The sequence below is a fragment of the Rana temporaria genome, chromosome 13 (assembly GCF_905171775.1).
Source record: "Rana temporaria chromosome 13, aRanTem1.1, whole genome shotgun sequence".
In the NCBI taxonomy this organism is placed as follows: Eukaryota; Metazoa; Chordata; class Amphibia; order Anura; family Ranidae; genus Rana; species Rana temporaria.
Genome location: NC_053501.1, coordinates 28,267,412 through 28,285,260, shown reverse-complemented (window position 1 = coordinate 28,285,260; position 17,849 = coordinate 28,267,412). Strand labels below are relative to the sequence as shown.

Sequence of the window (17,849 nt, the reverse complement as noted above, 5' to 3'; positions counted from 1 at the left end):
GTGCTGAAACCTGATCTAAAACCTATTACACTGCTTGTGCAGCACTGAGCATGTGCGAGATCTGCAAGGCTGAAATCCAGGAAGTCATACAGTCTGGCTTCATGATGCCCACACTTAAGATGGCCCCAGTCAATTTCTATTTTATAAAGTGTCTAAATGCTGTAACAACCTAACAAAACGGACCATAGTTTACAGACTAACTTTACTAGAATACATTAAGCTTGTGTATTACAGGGGTATTTATATTTAAAAAGTGAAATTGTGTCCGGAACTCCGCTTTAAAACAGCACCGCAAAGTCGGCGTTGCATCGATTTGAAAAAAGTTCGATTGACGACAATAGGGTGTGACTCGTCATGCAATTTGGACCTGTCAAACTGCATGACAAGTTGCAGGGGTGTGAACGGGGGCTTAAATACAGTTCAGACTGGCACAACACATTAAAAAAACGCATCTACCAACGTGAGTTTAGACACCCCATATGTCGCCATGTATAAAATTTGCATATCTAGAATTCATCGTTTATAACACTTTACTTTAAAATACAGAAATGTGCCTGGTGTCACACACACCACATCTGAAAAAATAATAAAAAAAAAAAAAAAAAGAGAGAGGCACATAAGTAACAGGTATGACCATTTTGTCTTCAGATTATTTTACAGAAGCGAAAATGGCAAATTCAGAAAATAAAACCAAAGTACCATTTCCAGAAGAGACGAGAGAAAGGCTGGAACCAGACTGCGCTTGGTTCCCATAGAAACAGCAAAAGCAAAAAAAGAAAAATGTTGAAGCCTTTAAAGATTCTTACAGAAAAAAATAAAATAAAAAAAATTAGTACAATACTAGAAACATCACTATATCCCAGATTTCCTTATTACATCAATTACACCCCAGAGATGAGCAAACCTTAAAAAGCAACATTAAAAGCTTTGTCATCTTTTTTATTAATAGAACAAACATTGTCTACTTACCTGCTAATCAGAAAGTCTGCCTCCGCAGACCTCTTAAAGGACCAAGGGCCTGTATATCCTCTTAAAGGGCCAAGAGGTAGCGGTTCAAAAAACAAGCCTGCAATCATTGGTGGTCAGTGGAATTTTAAATCCCCACCCGCCCAAAGGACCCCACAATCATTGGTGATCGGTGTCACTTTAACCTCTTAGCGTCAATGCCCCCCAGCCCTTTAAGAGGTTTATGATGCCTGGAGGCCGGGCGTGGCTTAAGATCACATGACCGTTATGATTGGCTGTCACGTGGTCCAAAAACTTCTGCTTAGGCAACGATAACTGTGCTGGGAGCATGAAGCACGTCTGCTCTCAGCACAGGTATATAGGTAGCAATTCACACAAATATGCAGCCCCCTTCTTTCAGCTTTGATCTGCCAGTCCCCCTTCCTGCTGTGCTTACAAACATTCTATCCACAATCGAGGCAGGGGGAGTGGTTTGTAAACATCATTAGAGTTTACACTTGGAATGGCTGCGATTGGGTCACAGCAATCACAATATACAGAGTCACATTGATTGTCCAATAACAGCTTAGATCACAGGCATAAAAAAGGCACACTGGCCATCCAAGAGTGTTTACTGAAATACAGTGCCTTGCAAAAGTATTCACCCCCTTGGCTTTTTAACTATTTTGTTACATTACAGCCTTTAGTTCAATGTTTTTTTTATTTGAATTATATGTGATGGATCAGAACACAATAGTCTAAGTTGGTGAAGTAAGATTAGAAAAATATATACATAAAACTTTTTCAGAAATAAAAAAAAAATTGTAATTGGCATGTGCGCATGTATTCACCCCCTTTGTTATGAAGCCCATAAAATGCTCTGGTGCAACCAATTACCTTCAGAAATCACATAATTTGTGAAATGATGTCCATCTGTGTGCAATCTAAGTGTCACATGATCTATCATTACAGATAGACACACACACACACACACACACACCTTTTTGAAAGGCCCCAGAGGCTGCAACACCTAAGCAAGAGGCACCACTAACCAAACACTGCCATGAAGACCAAGGAACTCTCCAAACAAGTAAGGGACAATGCTGTTGAGAAGTACAAGTCAGGGTTAGGTTCTAAAAAAAATAAAAAAATAAAAAAAAAATACCCAAATCTTTGATGATTCCTAGGAGCACCATCAAATCTATCGTATCAAAGAATTTTCGTACGAATTTCGCGCGGTGACGTTATCCAAATGGAAAGAACATGGCACAACAGCAAACCTGCCAAGAGATGGCCACACGCCAAAACTCACGGACTGGGCAAGGAGGGCATTAATCAGAGAGGCAGCACAGAGAGTTAAGGTGACCCTAGAGGAGCTGCAGAGTTCCACAGCAGAGACTGGAGTATCTGTACATTATGATGCGTACGGCTTGTTGTCATCCTGAGTTGGGCTTTATGGCAGAGTGGCCAGAAGAAAGCCATTACTTTCAGCAAAAAACAAATAGGCATGTTTTGAGTTTGTGAAAGGGCATGTGGGAGATTCCCAAAATGTATGGAGGAAGGTGCTCTGATCTGATGAGACTAAAATGTAAACTTTTTGCCCATCAAAGAAAACGCTGTATGGCGCAAACCCAAAGAACACCATCCCCACTGTGAAACATGGTGGTGGCAGCATCCTGCTGTGGGGATGTATTTCAGCAGTCGGGACTGGGAAACTGGTCAGAGTTGAGAGAAAGATGGATGGTGCTAAATACAGAAATATTCTTGAGCAAAACCTGTACCACTCTATGTGATTTGAGGCTAGGACGGAGGTTCACCTTCCAGAAGGAAAATGACCCCAAACACACTGCTAAAGCAACACTTGGATGGTTTAAGGGGAAATGTAAATCTGTTGGAAGGGCCTAGTCAAAGCCCAGACCTAAATCCAATAGAAAATCTGTGGTCAGACTTAAAGATAGCTGTTCACAAGCGCAAACCTTCCAACTTGAAGGAGCTGGAGCAGTTTTGCAAGGAGGAAGGGGAAACAATCCCAGTGGTAAGATGTGGAAAGCTCATAAGAGATTTATCCAAAGCGACTTGGAGGTGTGATAGCCACAAAAGGTGTCTCTACAAAAGTATTGACTTTAGGGGGGTGAATAGTTATGCACATTGACTTTTTCTGTTATTTTGTCCGATTTGTTGTTTGCTTCACAATAAAATAAATAAATAAAAAAAAACACACATCTTCAAAGTTGTGGACATGTTCTGTAAATTCAATTATACAAATCCTCAAACAATCCAAGTTAATTCCAGGTTGAAAGGCAAAACAAAACAAATGGCAAGGGGGCTGAATACTTTTGCAAGGCACTGTACATGCGCACCTTCTTGTAATTTTTTTCTCCCCCAAATATGGCAGTACAGAGGTGGTTTAAGAAATTTCCTCTCGCTTCCTGTTATATCTCCAGTATGTAAACGGATGACGTATCGTATTCGGTCGTTTCTTTCTGGCGTTTTGTCGAGCGTTTGCATACAGCGTTGTCCCATTTAGCCAATAGGAAAAATTATCATCTCTTTCATCATTTGTTGCTATGTTTGTAGATTTTTTTTTATCTTCTTCCTGGGTGAATGTTCTATTTCACAGAACAGATTAAAGCGACAAAACGCCAGTAGAAACGCTCATTGTCACGCTAGATGTTTGAATCGAGCATTTCCAGTAGTTTCTATGGGAATACAAACGTTCAAAAAACGCCCAAATCAGCCCGATTCGCGAGACAAAAAAGGCGTTTTGGAGTGGAGATGTGAAAATCTCCATTGAGAATAATGTATTTTTTCCCCTCTAGCGTTTTATAGCTTCAGGCTACAAAACGCTCAGGTGTGAATGCAGCTTAAGGCCTAGTTTACCCTTGCAGTTTGGGGGTAGGGTGGAGGAAAGTAAAAATAAAAAAGTCCGGCTGAGCCGTGTTTTTATTGCTTACCCATCTGCTGCACTGCAAGGTGCAACGCAGAAGAATGGGGAGGGTGTAAATTAGGGTTGTCCCGATACCACTTTTTTAGGACTTAGTACAAGTACCGATACTTTTTTTTTATGTACTCGCTGATACCGAATACGATACTTTTTTTAAATGTGTCCCCAAATGCAGCCATGTCCCCCCACATATTCCAGCCATGTCCCCCCACATATTCCAGCCATGTCCCCCCACATATTCCAGCCATGTCCCCCCACATATTCCAGCCATGTCCCCCCACATATTCCAGCCATGTCCCCCCACATACCTTGATGATGCCGCACGTGCCGCCGTTAATCAGCGTGTGGTGAACATTACAGCTTTTGTTTGAATAGCTGTATCCCCGCCGCGTATAGACACTCCCCCTTGCTCGGGATTGGACAGATCATCTGTCCAATCCCACGCAAGGGGGAGTGTCTATACGTGGCGGGGATACAGCTATTCAAAAGAAAGCTGTAATGTTCCCCGCATGCTGATTAACGGCGGCGGCGGCTTTGCCGTTTGCGGCGACGGGGGGGGGGGGGGGACAAGTATTCTATTTCAGTATCGGGGGTATTTGCGGGAGTACGAGTACTCCCGCAAATACTCTGTATCGGTCCCGATACCGATACTGGTATCGGTATCGGGACAACCCTAGTGTAAATATGCTGTGGCATTGCAACATGGCAATAATTATCCCCATTGCCACATTGGGTGGGCATTACGTGACACATTCAACTGAATGGGGTGCCCTGCAACAACATGCATTGCAGGGTTTAAGGGGTTAAAACAGGCAACATAACACCTCCAGTCAAATGCCCTATGCGATCCAATGCCAATAGCAGTTCAAAAAGGCAAGGCAAGTGTAAATGAGGCCTAATAAAGTTGTGACATTGGGAAAAAACATAGTTACATTCGGTTTTCAGTTCATTCTATTGCATGGCATTTCTATTTATGGCCTATACAGCGACCAGTTAAATCTAAAATGACGCCAAGTCATCCCGTGAAGCGTGTACCTTTCAATGTAGTCATCATTTGTACAGTACGAAAGATGTAATCACACCAATAAGAACAGACTTTTATATGTATGTAAAACAATCAGAATGCATTTCCTCTAATGACTACACAAGCTGACATTTCCACGGTATCATCCTCCCTGTAATTGGCTGTGTGAAGTGTCATGGGTGGAATGCCGGTGTGTTTTACTAGAGCTGGTGTCAAACTTGATTTGTATGTAATTATGGCTGCAGGTACTTGTAGGCTGAAACAATGGAATCCTGCTGCTTTCTGTTGGCTGTTTCTCCACTTTCTCTGATCAGTTACAAAACAAGGAGCTGTATTAATAAAAACACACAAAACAGCAATCTTGAAGGACAAGGACCAATCAAAAGTAGCGAGATGTTGCCAAGTCACCCGAAGTTTAGAAAAAAGTAGCAAAGAATCAAATAAATCCAGCCAGCAATGTAGCATTCTAAAACGTTAGACTTGTTACATGCAGATACACAAGCTGCCATTTCTGGTCTTTTAAAAAAATGCAGGTTGCCTGGCTGTTAGGCTGACCCCTCTACCTTTAATATTTTGAGTCACTCACCCAGAACAAGTATGCAAGAAAAATCAGAATTCCTTCTCTGCATACGTTTTTCAGGTCAAAAGACTAAAGCTGGGTACACACCATTCGTTTTTTTCATTCAACTCCACGGGTTAAAAAAAAAAAAAAAAAAAAAAAAAAAAAAAGAAGGTCGACTCCGGTCGAAACCGCTGTACTAACCATGCAAGGCTAGTGCACCGATCTCCCCCCGCTGAGATGTTGTGTTTTGACAGGGGGGATAACGCACCCCCCAGAACACTCTTGATCAGTGCTCTCTGCCACTGGTGGAGAGCGCTGATCGGAAGTCAGTCAAATGTGGGTTTTCCAGCATGCACGTCCGACAGAAGCCGGGCCAAACAGACCTACATACACAGGGGGCAAACGTCGGACCCTTTTTTTTTTTTTTTAAACTGGCTGTCATCTCTCAACATTTGGCCCATGTGTACCTAGCTTTAGAAAGCATTGAAGCCAGGGGGTCAACCTAAAGCAGACCTTCACTCGATACACTAGGGGTGTCCCCACTGAAGATACTTCCCCTTATTTCCTGCCAAGGTAATGGGAGTCAGAGTTAGGCCCCATACACACACGAGAGGATTTATCCGCGAATACCGTCCAGCGGACCGTTCCCGCGGATAAATCCTCTCGAGGATTTGTGCGGATTTCCATGCGATGGAGTGTACTCACCATCGCATTGAAATCCGCGCCGAAATCCTCTGGCGATGACGTGTCGCGCCGTCGCCGCGATTATGACGCGGCGACGTGCGCGACGCTGTCATATAAGGAATTCCACGCATGCGTCAAATCATTACGACGCATGCGGGGGATCCCTTCGGACGGATGGATCCGGTGAGTCTATACAGACCAGCGGATGGATTCCAGCGGATAGATTTGTTTAGCATGTCAGCAAATATTTATCTGCTGGAATCCATCCCAGGGGATAAATATCCGCGGAAAAAGATCCCATTCGCTGGGATTTTTCAGCGGATGTATTCTATCGTGTGTATGGGGCCTAAGAAGTTAAGGGAAAATGTCTCAAAAGGGGCACAAACAGCAGAAACATAATGGTTATAACTGTCCCCAACTTGGGATGCTTTCACACCGCTCTATTTAGGCCCCTTTCACACTGAGGCGGTTTGCGCTAAAAATAGGGCCTGCAAACCGACCCTAAACAGCGACTGCTGTTTGGTGCGCTAGCAGGACCGCTCTAAAAGTCCTGCTAGCAGCATCTTTGGAGCGGTGAGAGGATCGGTGCGTTTAGCGCTCCTTCCCATTGAAAGCAATGGAAAACCGTGGCTATACCACCGGCAAAGCGCCTCTGCCGCATCTCCTGCCCCAGTGTGAAAGGGGCCTTAAAAAACCTGAGCATGTGACAAAAAAAATGAACCAAAAACACACCACAGGTCCCTTTTTTTATTAGTTATCCATTCATTTCAATGGGAAGGTGTGTTTTTGGTGTAATTAAATGCAGCATGCAGGACTTTTACAAACACACAGCCCTGATGTCAAGAGTTCCATAGGATGGTTAAGGGGTAAATTTTTTATCCACTTTTTACACCAAAAACAGATTAGTGCTTAAAAGGGGTTGTGTAAAAATTAGTTTTTTATTTTCTAAATAGGTTCCTAAGCTAGTGCATTGTTGGTTCACTTAACTTTTCCTTCGATTTCCCTTTCAGGAGGAACAGGAAGTGAGAAATTTAGACAAAGAAATACATACATTTAGAAGAGAAATCGAAGGAAAAGGTAAGTGAACCAACAATGCACTAGCTTAAAGGAACCTATTAAGAAAATAAAAAACTATTTTTTACAACCCCTTTAATCCAAAACTAAAACACATGCTGGGTGAAAAAAAAAAAAAAAAGGGGGGGGGGGGGGGTCACCTATAAACATACACGTTACAATCTGATGGCACAATTTATAAAGATTTTGGCTATACCAACAATGTAGTACAAGTTCTTCCTTAAAGCGGGAGTTCACCCAAAAAACAATTTTTAACATTAGATTTAGGCTCATTTTGTTTAGGGGAATCGGGTGTTTTTTTTTTAAATCGAAGCAGTACTTACCGTTTTAGAGAGCGATCTTCTCCGCCGCTTCCGGGTATGGTCTTTGGGACTGGGCGTTCCTATTTGATTGACAGGCTTCCGACAGTCACATACATCGCGTCACGAGTAGCCGAAAGAAGCCGAACGTCAGGTGCGGCTCTATACGGCGCCTGCGCACTGACGTTCGGCTACTTTTGGAAAATCGTGATGCGTTGTATGCGACCGTCGGAAGCCTGTCAATCAAATAGGAACGCCCAGTCCCAAAGACCATACTCAGAAGCGGCGGAGAAGATCGCTCTCTAAAATGGTAAGTACGGCTTTGATTTAAAAAAAAAAAACACCCCATTCCCCTTCACAAAACGAGCCTCAATCTAATGTTAAAAATTGAGTTTTTGGGTGAACCTCCACTTTAAACAATTTAACCACATTATTTTGAGTCAGTTGGGCCGGTGTACAATTTCAAAGGAGACGTTTAAGCCTAGTATAAAAAAAAAAAAAAAACACACCACTTTGGGAGCGATCGTCCGATACTCTGATGGTTAGTACATAGCTTTCGAGAGACAATCACAACTGTTCGTGTAAAATTATCCAAAGGGACAAGGACAATACATTTTTTCGTGGGGTACCTGCTCCCCACAAAAAAGTGCCAAAATGTAGCAGCGGAGGTGGAGAGGGGGAGGGCTGTCAGAAGAGTGAAGCTTCCGCTTTTGGGTGGAGCTCCGGTTTAAAATGGAATTAAATCTAAAATGTTCAAAATCACCAGCAGGCAGCTCTTAATTGCAGAAGAGACATTAAATGTACATCAACCTGCGAATGCGCAGCTCAGCACTTCATTCCCGACGCAGTTTGGCTGTGCAGCAATAAATGACTTGTGTGCATGTGTGAGATGGTGTCAACCCCCCACCACCAAATAAAGAAGCTGAAAATCCAGCACCCAGAGGTAGGGGACAGCAGGACCGCGAGGGATGTAACCGGTGCGTTGCCGGGAGGCGAGTATTTCGAGGAGTTTAGTACAGCAAAATAAACAGGCACCCAAGCCTAGGTCTAGCATGAAATATTGACCAAAAACCAAACCAACCACAAAAATTGAAAAAGTTTTGACTCCTGAATTATACACCTAAAACATATATTATGCGAATTATTCTGACAGGAAAACAAAATTAACAAAAAACGGATACGGACACCATTACCTAGAATTATTTCTCATAAACTTCTGTATGGTCATGTGGCCCTCCCTCATACATGAAAAGTTTGCATAAAACATGTCTTGTTGCCCATAGCAACTGGCCAGAATCCTGGTTTCGTTTTCATCTTCCCACTGCAGACCGCATGCAAACTGGTTGCTATGGGCAACAACAAGCATTCTCATACATAAAACTCAATATAGACAAGCAGCTCCAATGATCAGCAACAGGCTCTTCCAGAGCGATCTCACACACATTAACCATAGCGCAACACAAGAGGATTCCCCTTATTTGCAGCGTGTGCGTTTCTCCATGCAACTTGGGAAGATAAATAGGTGTGTTTGATGTGGCAATAAGTCTTTATTTTTTTTATCCCATAGACCAATTAAAAGGAAAAAAAAAATAAGATATTTAAAAAATGTACACAAAAAAAAATAAACAAAAATGCAGATGCACAAGTCAGCAGGCGAGCATTATGCTCTGTATAGCGCCTACCCGCTGGTGTGAAGGAGTTGTGATGCTTCACTCAGTTGACTTTTTTTTTTTAACTTTATTAAACTGTAACAAAATTTTATTTTACTTCACCTATAAGCACCACAGCCTGTTGCGATGGAGTGTACTGTGTGGCAGAAATGTAACCTGTCCTACTTTTTTTCCTCATCACACGCCAACACAGCAGGATGTGAACCAAACCAATAGGATGGAAGGCAAATTGCTTGTCTATGCCTTGGGCACCCCTGTAGTAGTTTAGGCTACAAACAAGAATAACGCAACTACAGTTAAAAAAAGAAAAATAATTGAATATATAAAGTACTTGTGAAGGTTTATTTGTAACACAACAGGGGGGAATTCGAAAAAACTGGAGCAGACAGAGGGCCAGATCCTCGTAGCGCGGCGCATTGTTGCGGCCGGCGTAGTGTATTTTCCTTATCCTCAAAGAAGTTGCACCGTAAGTTACGGCGGCGTAGTGCAATTTTGGCGGTGTAAGGGCGCGCAATTCAAATCGATGTGATGGGGGCGTGTTTTATGTAAATACGTTGTGACCCGACGTAAATTACGTTTTTTTTTAACGGCGCATGCGCCGTCCGTGGGGTATCCCAGTGCGCATGCTCGAAATTAAACCTGAACAAGCCAATGCTTACGACAGTGACGTCATTCTACGCAAATCCCTATTCGCGAACGACTTACGCAAACAACGTAAAAAATTCAAAATTCGACGCGGGAACGACGGCCATACTTAAAGAGGAGTTCCACGCAAATTTGAACTTCCGCTTATCCCACTCCTCACCCCCTTACATGCCACATTTGGCATGTAATTTTTTTGGGGGGGGGGGGGGGGGGGGGAGTGGGGGCTTCAGGAAAAGTGGGACTTCCTGTCCCACTTCCTCCTTCCTGTAGGCGACTAAGCTTAATCGCCTACAGGAAGGGGCTGCTGTAGGCGATCGCCTAGGACACGTCACAGGTCCTAGGCGATCTCCTGGCCAATTACACGGCGCAGCGCCGGGCAGTGCCGCTCGCGCATTCGCAGTGGGTGCCTGGCCGTGAAGCCGAAAGCTGTCACGGCCGGGTGCCCACACTGAGAATGAAGACGCCGGCCGGGGAGGGGGGGGGAGAGGAGCGGAGCCCAGGCCGGCGCGTCGCTGGAGCAGGTAAGTGTCTGTTTATTAAAAGCCAGCAGCTACACTTTTTGTAGCTGCTGACTTTTAATAAACATACAAATTGGCTGGAACTCCCCTTTAACATTTACTACGCCTCATATAGCAGGGGTAATTCTACGCTGGAAAAAGCCGAATGCAAACGACGTAAAAAAATGCACCAGCTAGACGTACGTTCGTGTATCGCCTTATCTAGCCAATTTGCATACTCAACGCGGAATTCGACGGAAACGCCACCTAGCGGCCGGGGGGAAAAATGCACCTACGATCCGACGGCGTACTAAGACATACGCCAGTCGGATCAAGCCCAGATGCAGATACATGTAGATACAAAACAAACATACGACGCGGGAACTTAGAAATTACGCAGCGTATCAATAGATACGCCGGCGTAATTCTTCTGTGGATCTGGCCCAGAATCTGCAGCAGCGCATGGCAAGTTGGCAACCAATCAGTTTCTATCTTCAGCGTGTTCAGTTAAACTTTGCAAATGAAAGATAGAAGCTGATTGGTTGCCTTGCACAACTGCTCCAGTTTTGATAAATGCCTCTTAACCTTCCTACAAAACATCACCACCCTTCCAACAACCAATGAATTTCTCATGTAACAGAAAAAACAGCTAATGATGGGGATTCATTACAGCGTCCGCTGAACGCGAAGAACGACAGTGAATTAAGAACACCTGCTTGACCAAGGTCATCTATTGCCTCAATCATTTTGACAAATATAGTCTTATTACAAGAAAGCAAACTGTTGAATATATTGATTATCCCCCCACAAGCATGTTCCCTTGGGTCATAAAGTAATCAAAAAAAGCATCGAGTCAGGCGTAATTAAAAGCAAAACCCCAACTGAGAAGAACACATGCCACCCGCAGCTGCCACAAAGGTCACCATTAATCCCTATATTTTTATTACTAGATAAGTCAACTGTGTCTCTCAGTCAGTGTCCTTGTTTCTGGGAGACGAGGATCAGGAGCACTGCACTGCTGTGCCAATCAAACATACTGGAAGGAGATTAAATAAAAGCCTAGCTCAACCTAAAAAACAAAATGTAATATAATGCAGCTTACCAGTCCATAGAGGCGACTACATCAGTGTTCCTTTTCTAGGGTCCTTTCACACGGGCGTTCCGTTTTCTTAATCAGTTGCAGCACATTTTGTTTCCTTTTAGTTAGAAAACGGATGTACACAACGGGTGTAAAAACCTAAGTCTGCACCCGTTTTTTTATCCAATTTTCTAACTAATTAAAAATTTTTGGAACTATAAGAATCAGTCAAAAATTAATCGACCGATCAGAATTATATTTAAAAAATAGCTGGTTGCTAAGGGAGCGTGTCGGCAAGCCAGCTGCCACGTCCTTAACCGATGAGTCATCAGCTGTCAGCAGGACTCCCCGCTGACACCTGAATGCAAAGTAGGCTGGTTGCCAAGGAGCGGGCCAGGTTGGCTGACAGCCGATAAGTCATCAGTTGTTAGGACACCAGCGGGTGCCGGTGAGCTGGTTCCGTCTATCGTGAAAGTTTCTGCGCAGGGGCAATGTGATCTGCCAAGATGGTTCCGGCTAACGGGAAAGTTCCTTCAAGGACTGCGCAGGCGTAAACTTGCCGACAAAAATCTGCGAACCTCGGCCGGCATCCAGGGCAACATGGATTTCGAGGTAAGTGGCCAGTCGGCCTCGCTGCGCTCGTTCGGCCTCCTGGCTCTTTTTTTAACATCCTCCAATCCACAGGGATGTTAAAGAATGAGCCTGGATGCCGGGCGAGTTTCTGAGATTTCCGTCGGCAAGTTTGCACCTGCGCAGTCCTTGAAGGAACTTCCCCGTTAGGGGAACATTAAGGACAAGTCACCGGCTCCTAACAGATGCAAAAATGGACTGTTTGTCTGCTTACATCTGTTTAGGTCCACTTCCATTTTTTAAAACGGAAGAAAAATTTGGTATTTCTACAGTTTAAAAAAAAATAAAAATGGATGTTAACAAAGGCTGATGTCAGCAGATGCCAACGGATGAGATCATCCGCTTGCCCATAGGGATACATGGGTGTTAGTTTTTCCTCTGTCAACGGAGGACGAATGGAACGCCCCTGTGAAAGGACCCTTAGGCCCCTTTCACACTTCAAAGTCGCGCAATTTTACTGCGATTTCGCGGCCACAGTTTCAGGTAGACTTGAGGTCTATGGACCTCAATTTTCATCAAAGTCAGACCAAATTAGCGCAGGGACTACTTTTAAGTCGACACAACTTGAAGTCGTACCAATATGAATCAAAGCATACAAACGGTAAAGAATTGTCAGCCAACAAACGCAAAACAACGTGTTTTTTCAGCTCTTTGGCGCCACCCTTTGGGCAACTTCTGCTAATGTTGCGTTATGGTTAGCATTGCTTCTGAGCATGCACGTTTCTACTTTTACTTCTACACACATTTGTTGTCCGAAATTTTTAAAGCATGCTGTCCCACATTTGTTGGCAGAAAATCCGACAACAATTGTTCGACGGAGCATACAAAACGGTCGGATTATCCAACAACATCCCATCATCACATAATTCCCATCGGAAAATCCAATCATGTGTACGAAGCTTTAAAATTGACCAGAACTGTGTAACATGAGGACCTATGTAATCTGCCAGGCCCTTGCACTACATAGTTGTTAGTAGATGTAAAGGAGATTGTACAATCAGATTGTAACGTGTTCCGCTTGTCAGAATTTCAAGCATTGTATGGCCCTTCTACCATCATTTTGTTTTACAAAGGTTGATTGTGTGATTGATTTTTGTCGAAGGAGCCCATCAGAAAACGGTCACCCGAACTGCGCCTGCTTCCAATCAGATGCAGTCAGTGTTCAGCTATTCCACAGGTGTCAAACTAGCGGACCCCCAGCTGTTGCGGAACTATAAGACCCATGAGGCATTGCAAGACTCCCACAGGCAGAGGCATGATGGAACTTGTAGTTCTGCAAAATCTGGAGGGGTGCCCCCAGTTTGACACCCCAGAGCTATTCTGACAGCCTGTGCCGCCACCTTTCAAAATACAATAGTCCAGAAGGGGAGATTTAGCCATTTTCTCTGTTAGCGAGGATTCAGTGGGATTTCTTTTGTACGGGTTTCATTTACATCAAAATCCCCCCACGTTCAATGTGCGGTTTTACATGCATGCGTTTGTATTGCGTTCATGGACAAGTAAATGCAGCACGCTATACTTTTTTCTAAACACACATCACAGAAGGTGTAAACTAGGCTTGTTGAAATAAAAATGTCTTGCATAGGCATTTACAACGTGTTTAAAAACGTGTTGGACCACACATGGTAAAAATGAGCCCTAGGCTACCAAAAAATATCAGCATGTTTACCAAGCAGTAGAAAGATGGGAAGTCCTTGTACACAACTAGAGGAGAACTGTCATCTTGTAGGGCTTCTAAAGGGATTAACATGACATGGTAGGGAGGCCAGATTTTCAGGACAGGCCCGTTCACCGACACAACCAATCAGCTCCTGTCCATCACACTGCCCAGTTCAACTCCAACAGGTAATCCATTCAAATCACAACATTCCTAGTGGTGGCCATACATGCTTCAATTTTACTATAGTGGTAATAATAAATCCATAAAAAAAAAAAACTTGCTGGTATGCAGGGATTTTTTGACAGAAGAGACCCGGTTGGTATCTTCCCCCGTCTGTCAGCTGTAATGTACACTGGAGCGCACACACCACACGCTCGTGCGTACATTTACAGCAGCCCATTGTGTTCGCGACTCCCATGTGCATGCGCAAGGAGTGACATCATTGCAGTCCTGCATTCAAGGGGCTGAACACCTAGACCCAGAAAGAAGTGCGTCTAGACCCACAGGATCAGTGACAGCGCAGCTCTGGAGGGGACATTAAGACATTCAAGTCTGCCAGAATGTGCTAGTATGCAGTGCATATTACTAGCACATTATGGCATATCCCACCTGGGGGCCTATGTGGTAAAAAAAAAAGGGGGGGGGGAGCAGGAAGGATTTACTACCCCTTTACCTGCTTAAAAGGGTCCTTTGCCTGCCTATTCTTTACAGCCAAGCAAGCTGCCATTTTAGTCTGTGTCTGTTGCCATGGTGTTGCACATGTAATCAGTTATGACACCAGAGCTATTTGATGGCTTGACAGTTCAGTTGAGAAGAAGGCCAACTTTGACAGTCATTATTGACAGCACATCTTCAATTCAACTGTTTTGGGAAATGTTAAAGCAGAGCTCCATCCAGAATGGAAGCTCCACTTGTTTGCTTCTTCCCTCCCTCCGCTGTCACATTTGGCACCTTTCGGGGGGGGGGGGGATCAGATGCCTCTCAAATCCAGGTACCCAGACCCACTTCCGGGTAAGATCGCCTCAATCATTGTGGAGCGATATACGCAATTTCCCCCTCCACCCCGCTGCCTTCTGGGAGACACACAGGTTCCAGAACACAGCGGGACCATTTAGGAAGCGCAACTCACACATGCGCAGTAGGAAAAAGGCTGTGAAGTCGCAAGGCTTCAATGCAGGTTTCCCTTAGTGAAGATGCCAGCGCCTGCAACTGGAGTCGATGGACGGATCGGCTTCAGGTGCCGCCATCGTGGGATCCCTGGACAGGTAAGTGTCCCGATATTAAAACTAAAGTGTGCAAAATCTGGTACAGCTCTGCACAGAAACCAAATAAGCTTCCAGGTTTTAGCCCTGGTTCACATCGGTGTGGCTTTAAAATCGCAATATTTCAGCGCGACTTCTAAGCCGCATTTGTGCGATTTGCACAGTCAATTTTTTTACAGGTTGCAACTTTTTAACAGAAGTCTATGCAAGTCCCAATGAAATCTGTAAAAAGTAGTGGCTGCATCCATCGATGTTGCACGAGTGAATCAGCCATCAAGGACTCTCCCACCATTGGTTCCTGTTGCTGTCAAAATCAGTTAGCCAATGAGGAGAGAGAGTAGGAACACACAGAGCTGTGACTCGTCTTGGGTGCCCCTATAGCAAGCTGCTTGCGGTGGGGGCACTCAGCAGGAGGGAGGGGCCAGGAGCGGCGGCGAGGGACCCGAGAAGAAGAAGAAGAGGAGGATCTGTGCTGCTCTGTGCAAAACCACTACACAGAGCAGGTAAGTATAACATGTTTGTTATTTTTTAAAGGGGGAAAAAAAAATGGAAGAATACTTTAGTATACGACTCAATCAAATGGCAAATAGCCCATAACTTCCAATCTGATTTAGATCGCCAGGAGCTGATCGGCCAGGATGGAGAATTATGATCGGTGCCACTGGTCTTAAATCCAATCACATTTTGATTGATCAGATTAGGAAACACAATCTGTAACTTACAACATATCTAACAACTATTGATTGATATCCACTTCTAGTGTGGCATACTGATCACTGTGTTTATTGATAGATTACCGATTTTGATAACAGAAGTCTATGCAAGTCCCAATGAAATCTGTAAAAAGTAGCGCAGGAACCTTTTTCATAACGGCTGTGACATAGGTACGGTGATTGAGATATGAACGGTCCCATTGCCGCAATAGGGTGCGACTTGTCATGCGATTTGGAACTGTTAAATTACATTAAGTTAGAAGCAGATTGGCTACCAAGCACAGCTTCACCAGATTTTACACTCTCCAGTTCATAGTTAAAGGAACACTAAAAGGCAAACTTTTTTTTTTTTTTAAATAACAAACATGTTATACTTGCCTCCACTGTGCAGCTCGCTTTGCACAGAGTGTCCCCTAACCCTGTCTTCTGGGGTCCCTCGGCGGCTGTCTAGGCTCCTCCTCGCAAAAGCTTTCCACCTTCATGCGAGCGAGCTCGCATGGTGGAAAGCTTTTGCGAGCGCGCTCCCGTGATACAGCCAGCAGGGCATAGCTGCCGACTGTATCACTCGGCCCCGCCCCCCAGCGCGCAGCGTCATCCGCTGTGATTGACAGCAGCCAGCCAATGGCTGCGCTGCTATCAATCTGTCCAGCCTAGCCAATCAACGGCCAGGCTGGGAACCGAAGAGGATCACTTGGACGCACGCGGGACTTTCGAGGGGTCAGGTAAGAAAAACGGGGGTTTGGGGGGGGGGCGGAGGTGGTACGTCGGGATGTTTTTTCACCTTAATGCATAGGATGCATTAAGGTGAAAAAACATTTACCTTTACAACCCCACAGTAGGTTCCCTCTGCATTACAGTCTGCCTATCTAACAATATTGATTGATATCCACTTCCCTATGTGTGGCATACCGATCACTTTGTTTATTGATCGATTACTAGATTTTGATACGGATATTGATTGGGAAGGAACCCAATCATTTATTGATGTATGGCCAACATAAGGACTTTCACCATACCACCAAATCCTCCTCCTAGCAATCAGCAGGCCTCCAGCACCGTACAGAGCCATCACCCTGCCCCTCACACACACACACACACATCACAATCTGGTCTTCAATGACATCTTGCGATTGCCAGATAAGGAGGAGAATGACCATATAAAAAGAACTGGAGGGGATCTGCCATCAGCTGGGCACTGCAGTGTCCTTCATTGGGTGGGAAATGGGCAGAAACCTCTGCAATGCATGCAGGGACCTGTCACTGTACACCCCCCATACATACACTGCACTGATAGTCTTCTCTATCAGTATATACATAGTAGTGGAATATATATATATCTATATATATATATATATATTATATATATATATATATATATATCTAATATATATATATATATATATATATATCTATATATATATATATATATTCAGTATATGGACAGAGATCCCAGGGGAACATATACAATGTATTATTCTATACAACCAATCACAGCGCAGCACACACAGGTTATACATTACTGGAACAATCATTATGTATACTGGGATGATACAATGTCTGTACAATGCACACAGCCATATTCTATGACATCTTACCGGCATCATCTCTGCAGCGGGTGTGTGTGTCTGATCGGGATGACAGATGGGGGGTGCCCGGTGTCTGGGCTACGTCCCCCCCGCCCTGGCTCTCCTGCACTCCCTCCCAGGAATGGATCTGGAAACCCCAAACGTGAAATGGCTGCAAATCCGCAGAGCAGGCCTCTCCTCCTCCTCTCGCTTCCTCCTCCTCCCTCCTTCCTTCCTTCTCCTTGTCGGCGGATTGGAATGGGGAAAGGTACGGCCGCGGCCACAGGTTGGGAAAAAGGATGCGACTGTGCAAAGGGGGGAGTGAGGAGGAGCCGAGAGGGGGCGTGCCCAATCCACGGGCAAGGCGGAGACAGTGCGGGGAAAAAGAGGGCGGGGTCTCAGGTAGCACCGGAGATGATTGACAGCTCCCTTCAGCCCGCTGTCAGGTCCGCCGTGACGTCAGCGGCGAACAATGTTGGGAATGCGGAATAGGTGGCTGTGGCCCCGCCCAGGTCAGGTGGAGGATGTATGGGAGGACATGTGTGTGTGTGCTGGATGATGGGTGACTCAGGGTGACAACAGGCTGAGCTGTGTGTC

At 44.7% G+C, this 17,849-nt stretch overlaps 1 protein-coding gene across 1 annotated transcript in view; it reads right to left on the bottom strand.

The window, feature by feature from the left end:
• PPP1R13B (protein phosphatase 1 regulatory subunit 13B) overlaps positions 1–17,565 on the bottom strand; it is a 147,261-nt gene extending 129,696 nt beyond the window's left edge. The window contains exon 1 of the mRNA XM_040332548.1: positions 17,283–17,565. Coding sequence (XP_040188482.1) covers positions 17,283–17,291 — 9 coding nt within the window. The 5' untranslated portion in view covers positions 17,292–17,565. The remainder of the gene's footprint in view (positions 1–17,282) is intronic.
• Positions 17,566–17,849: the final 284 nt, after the last annotated feature.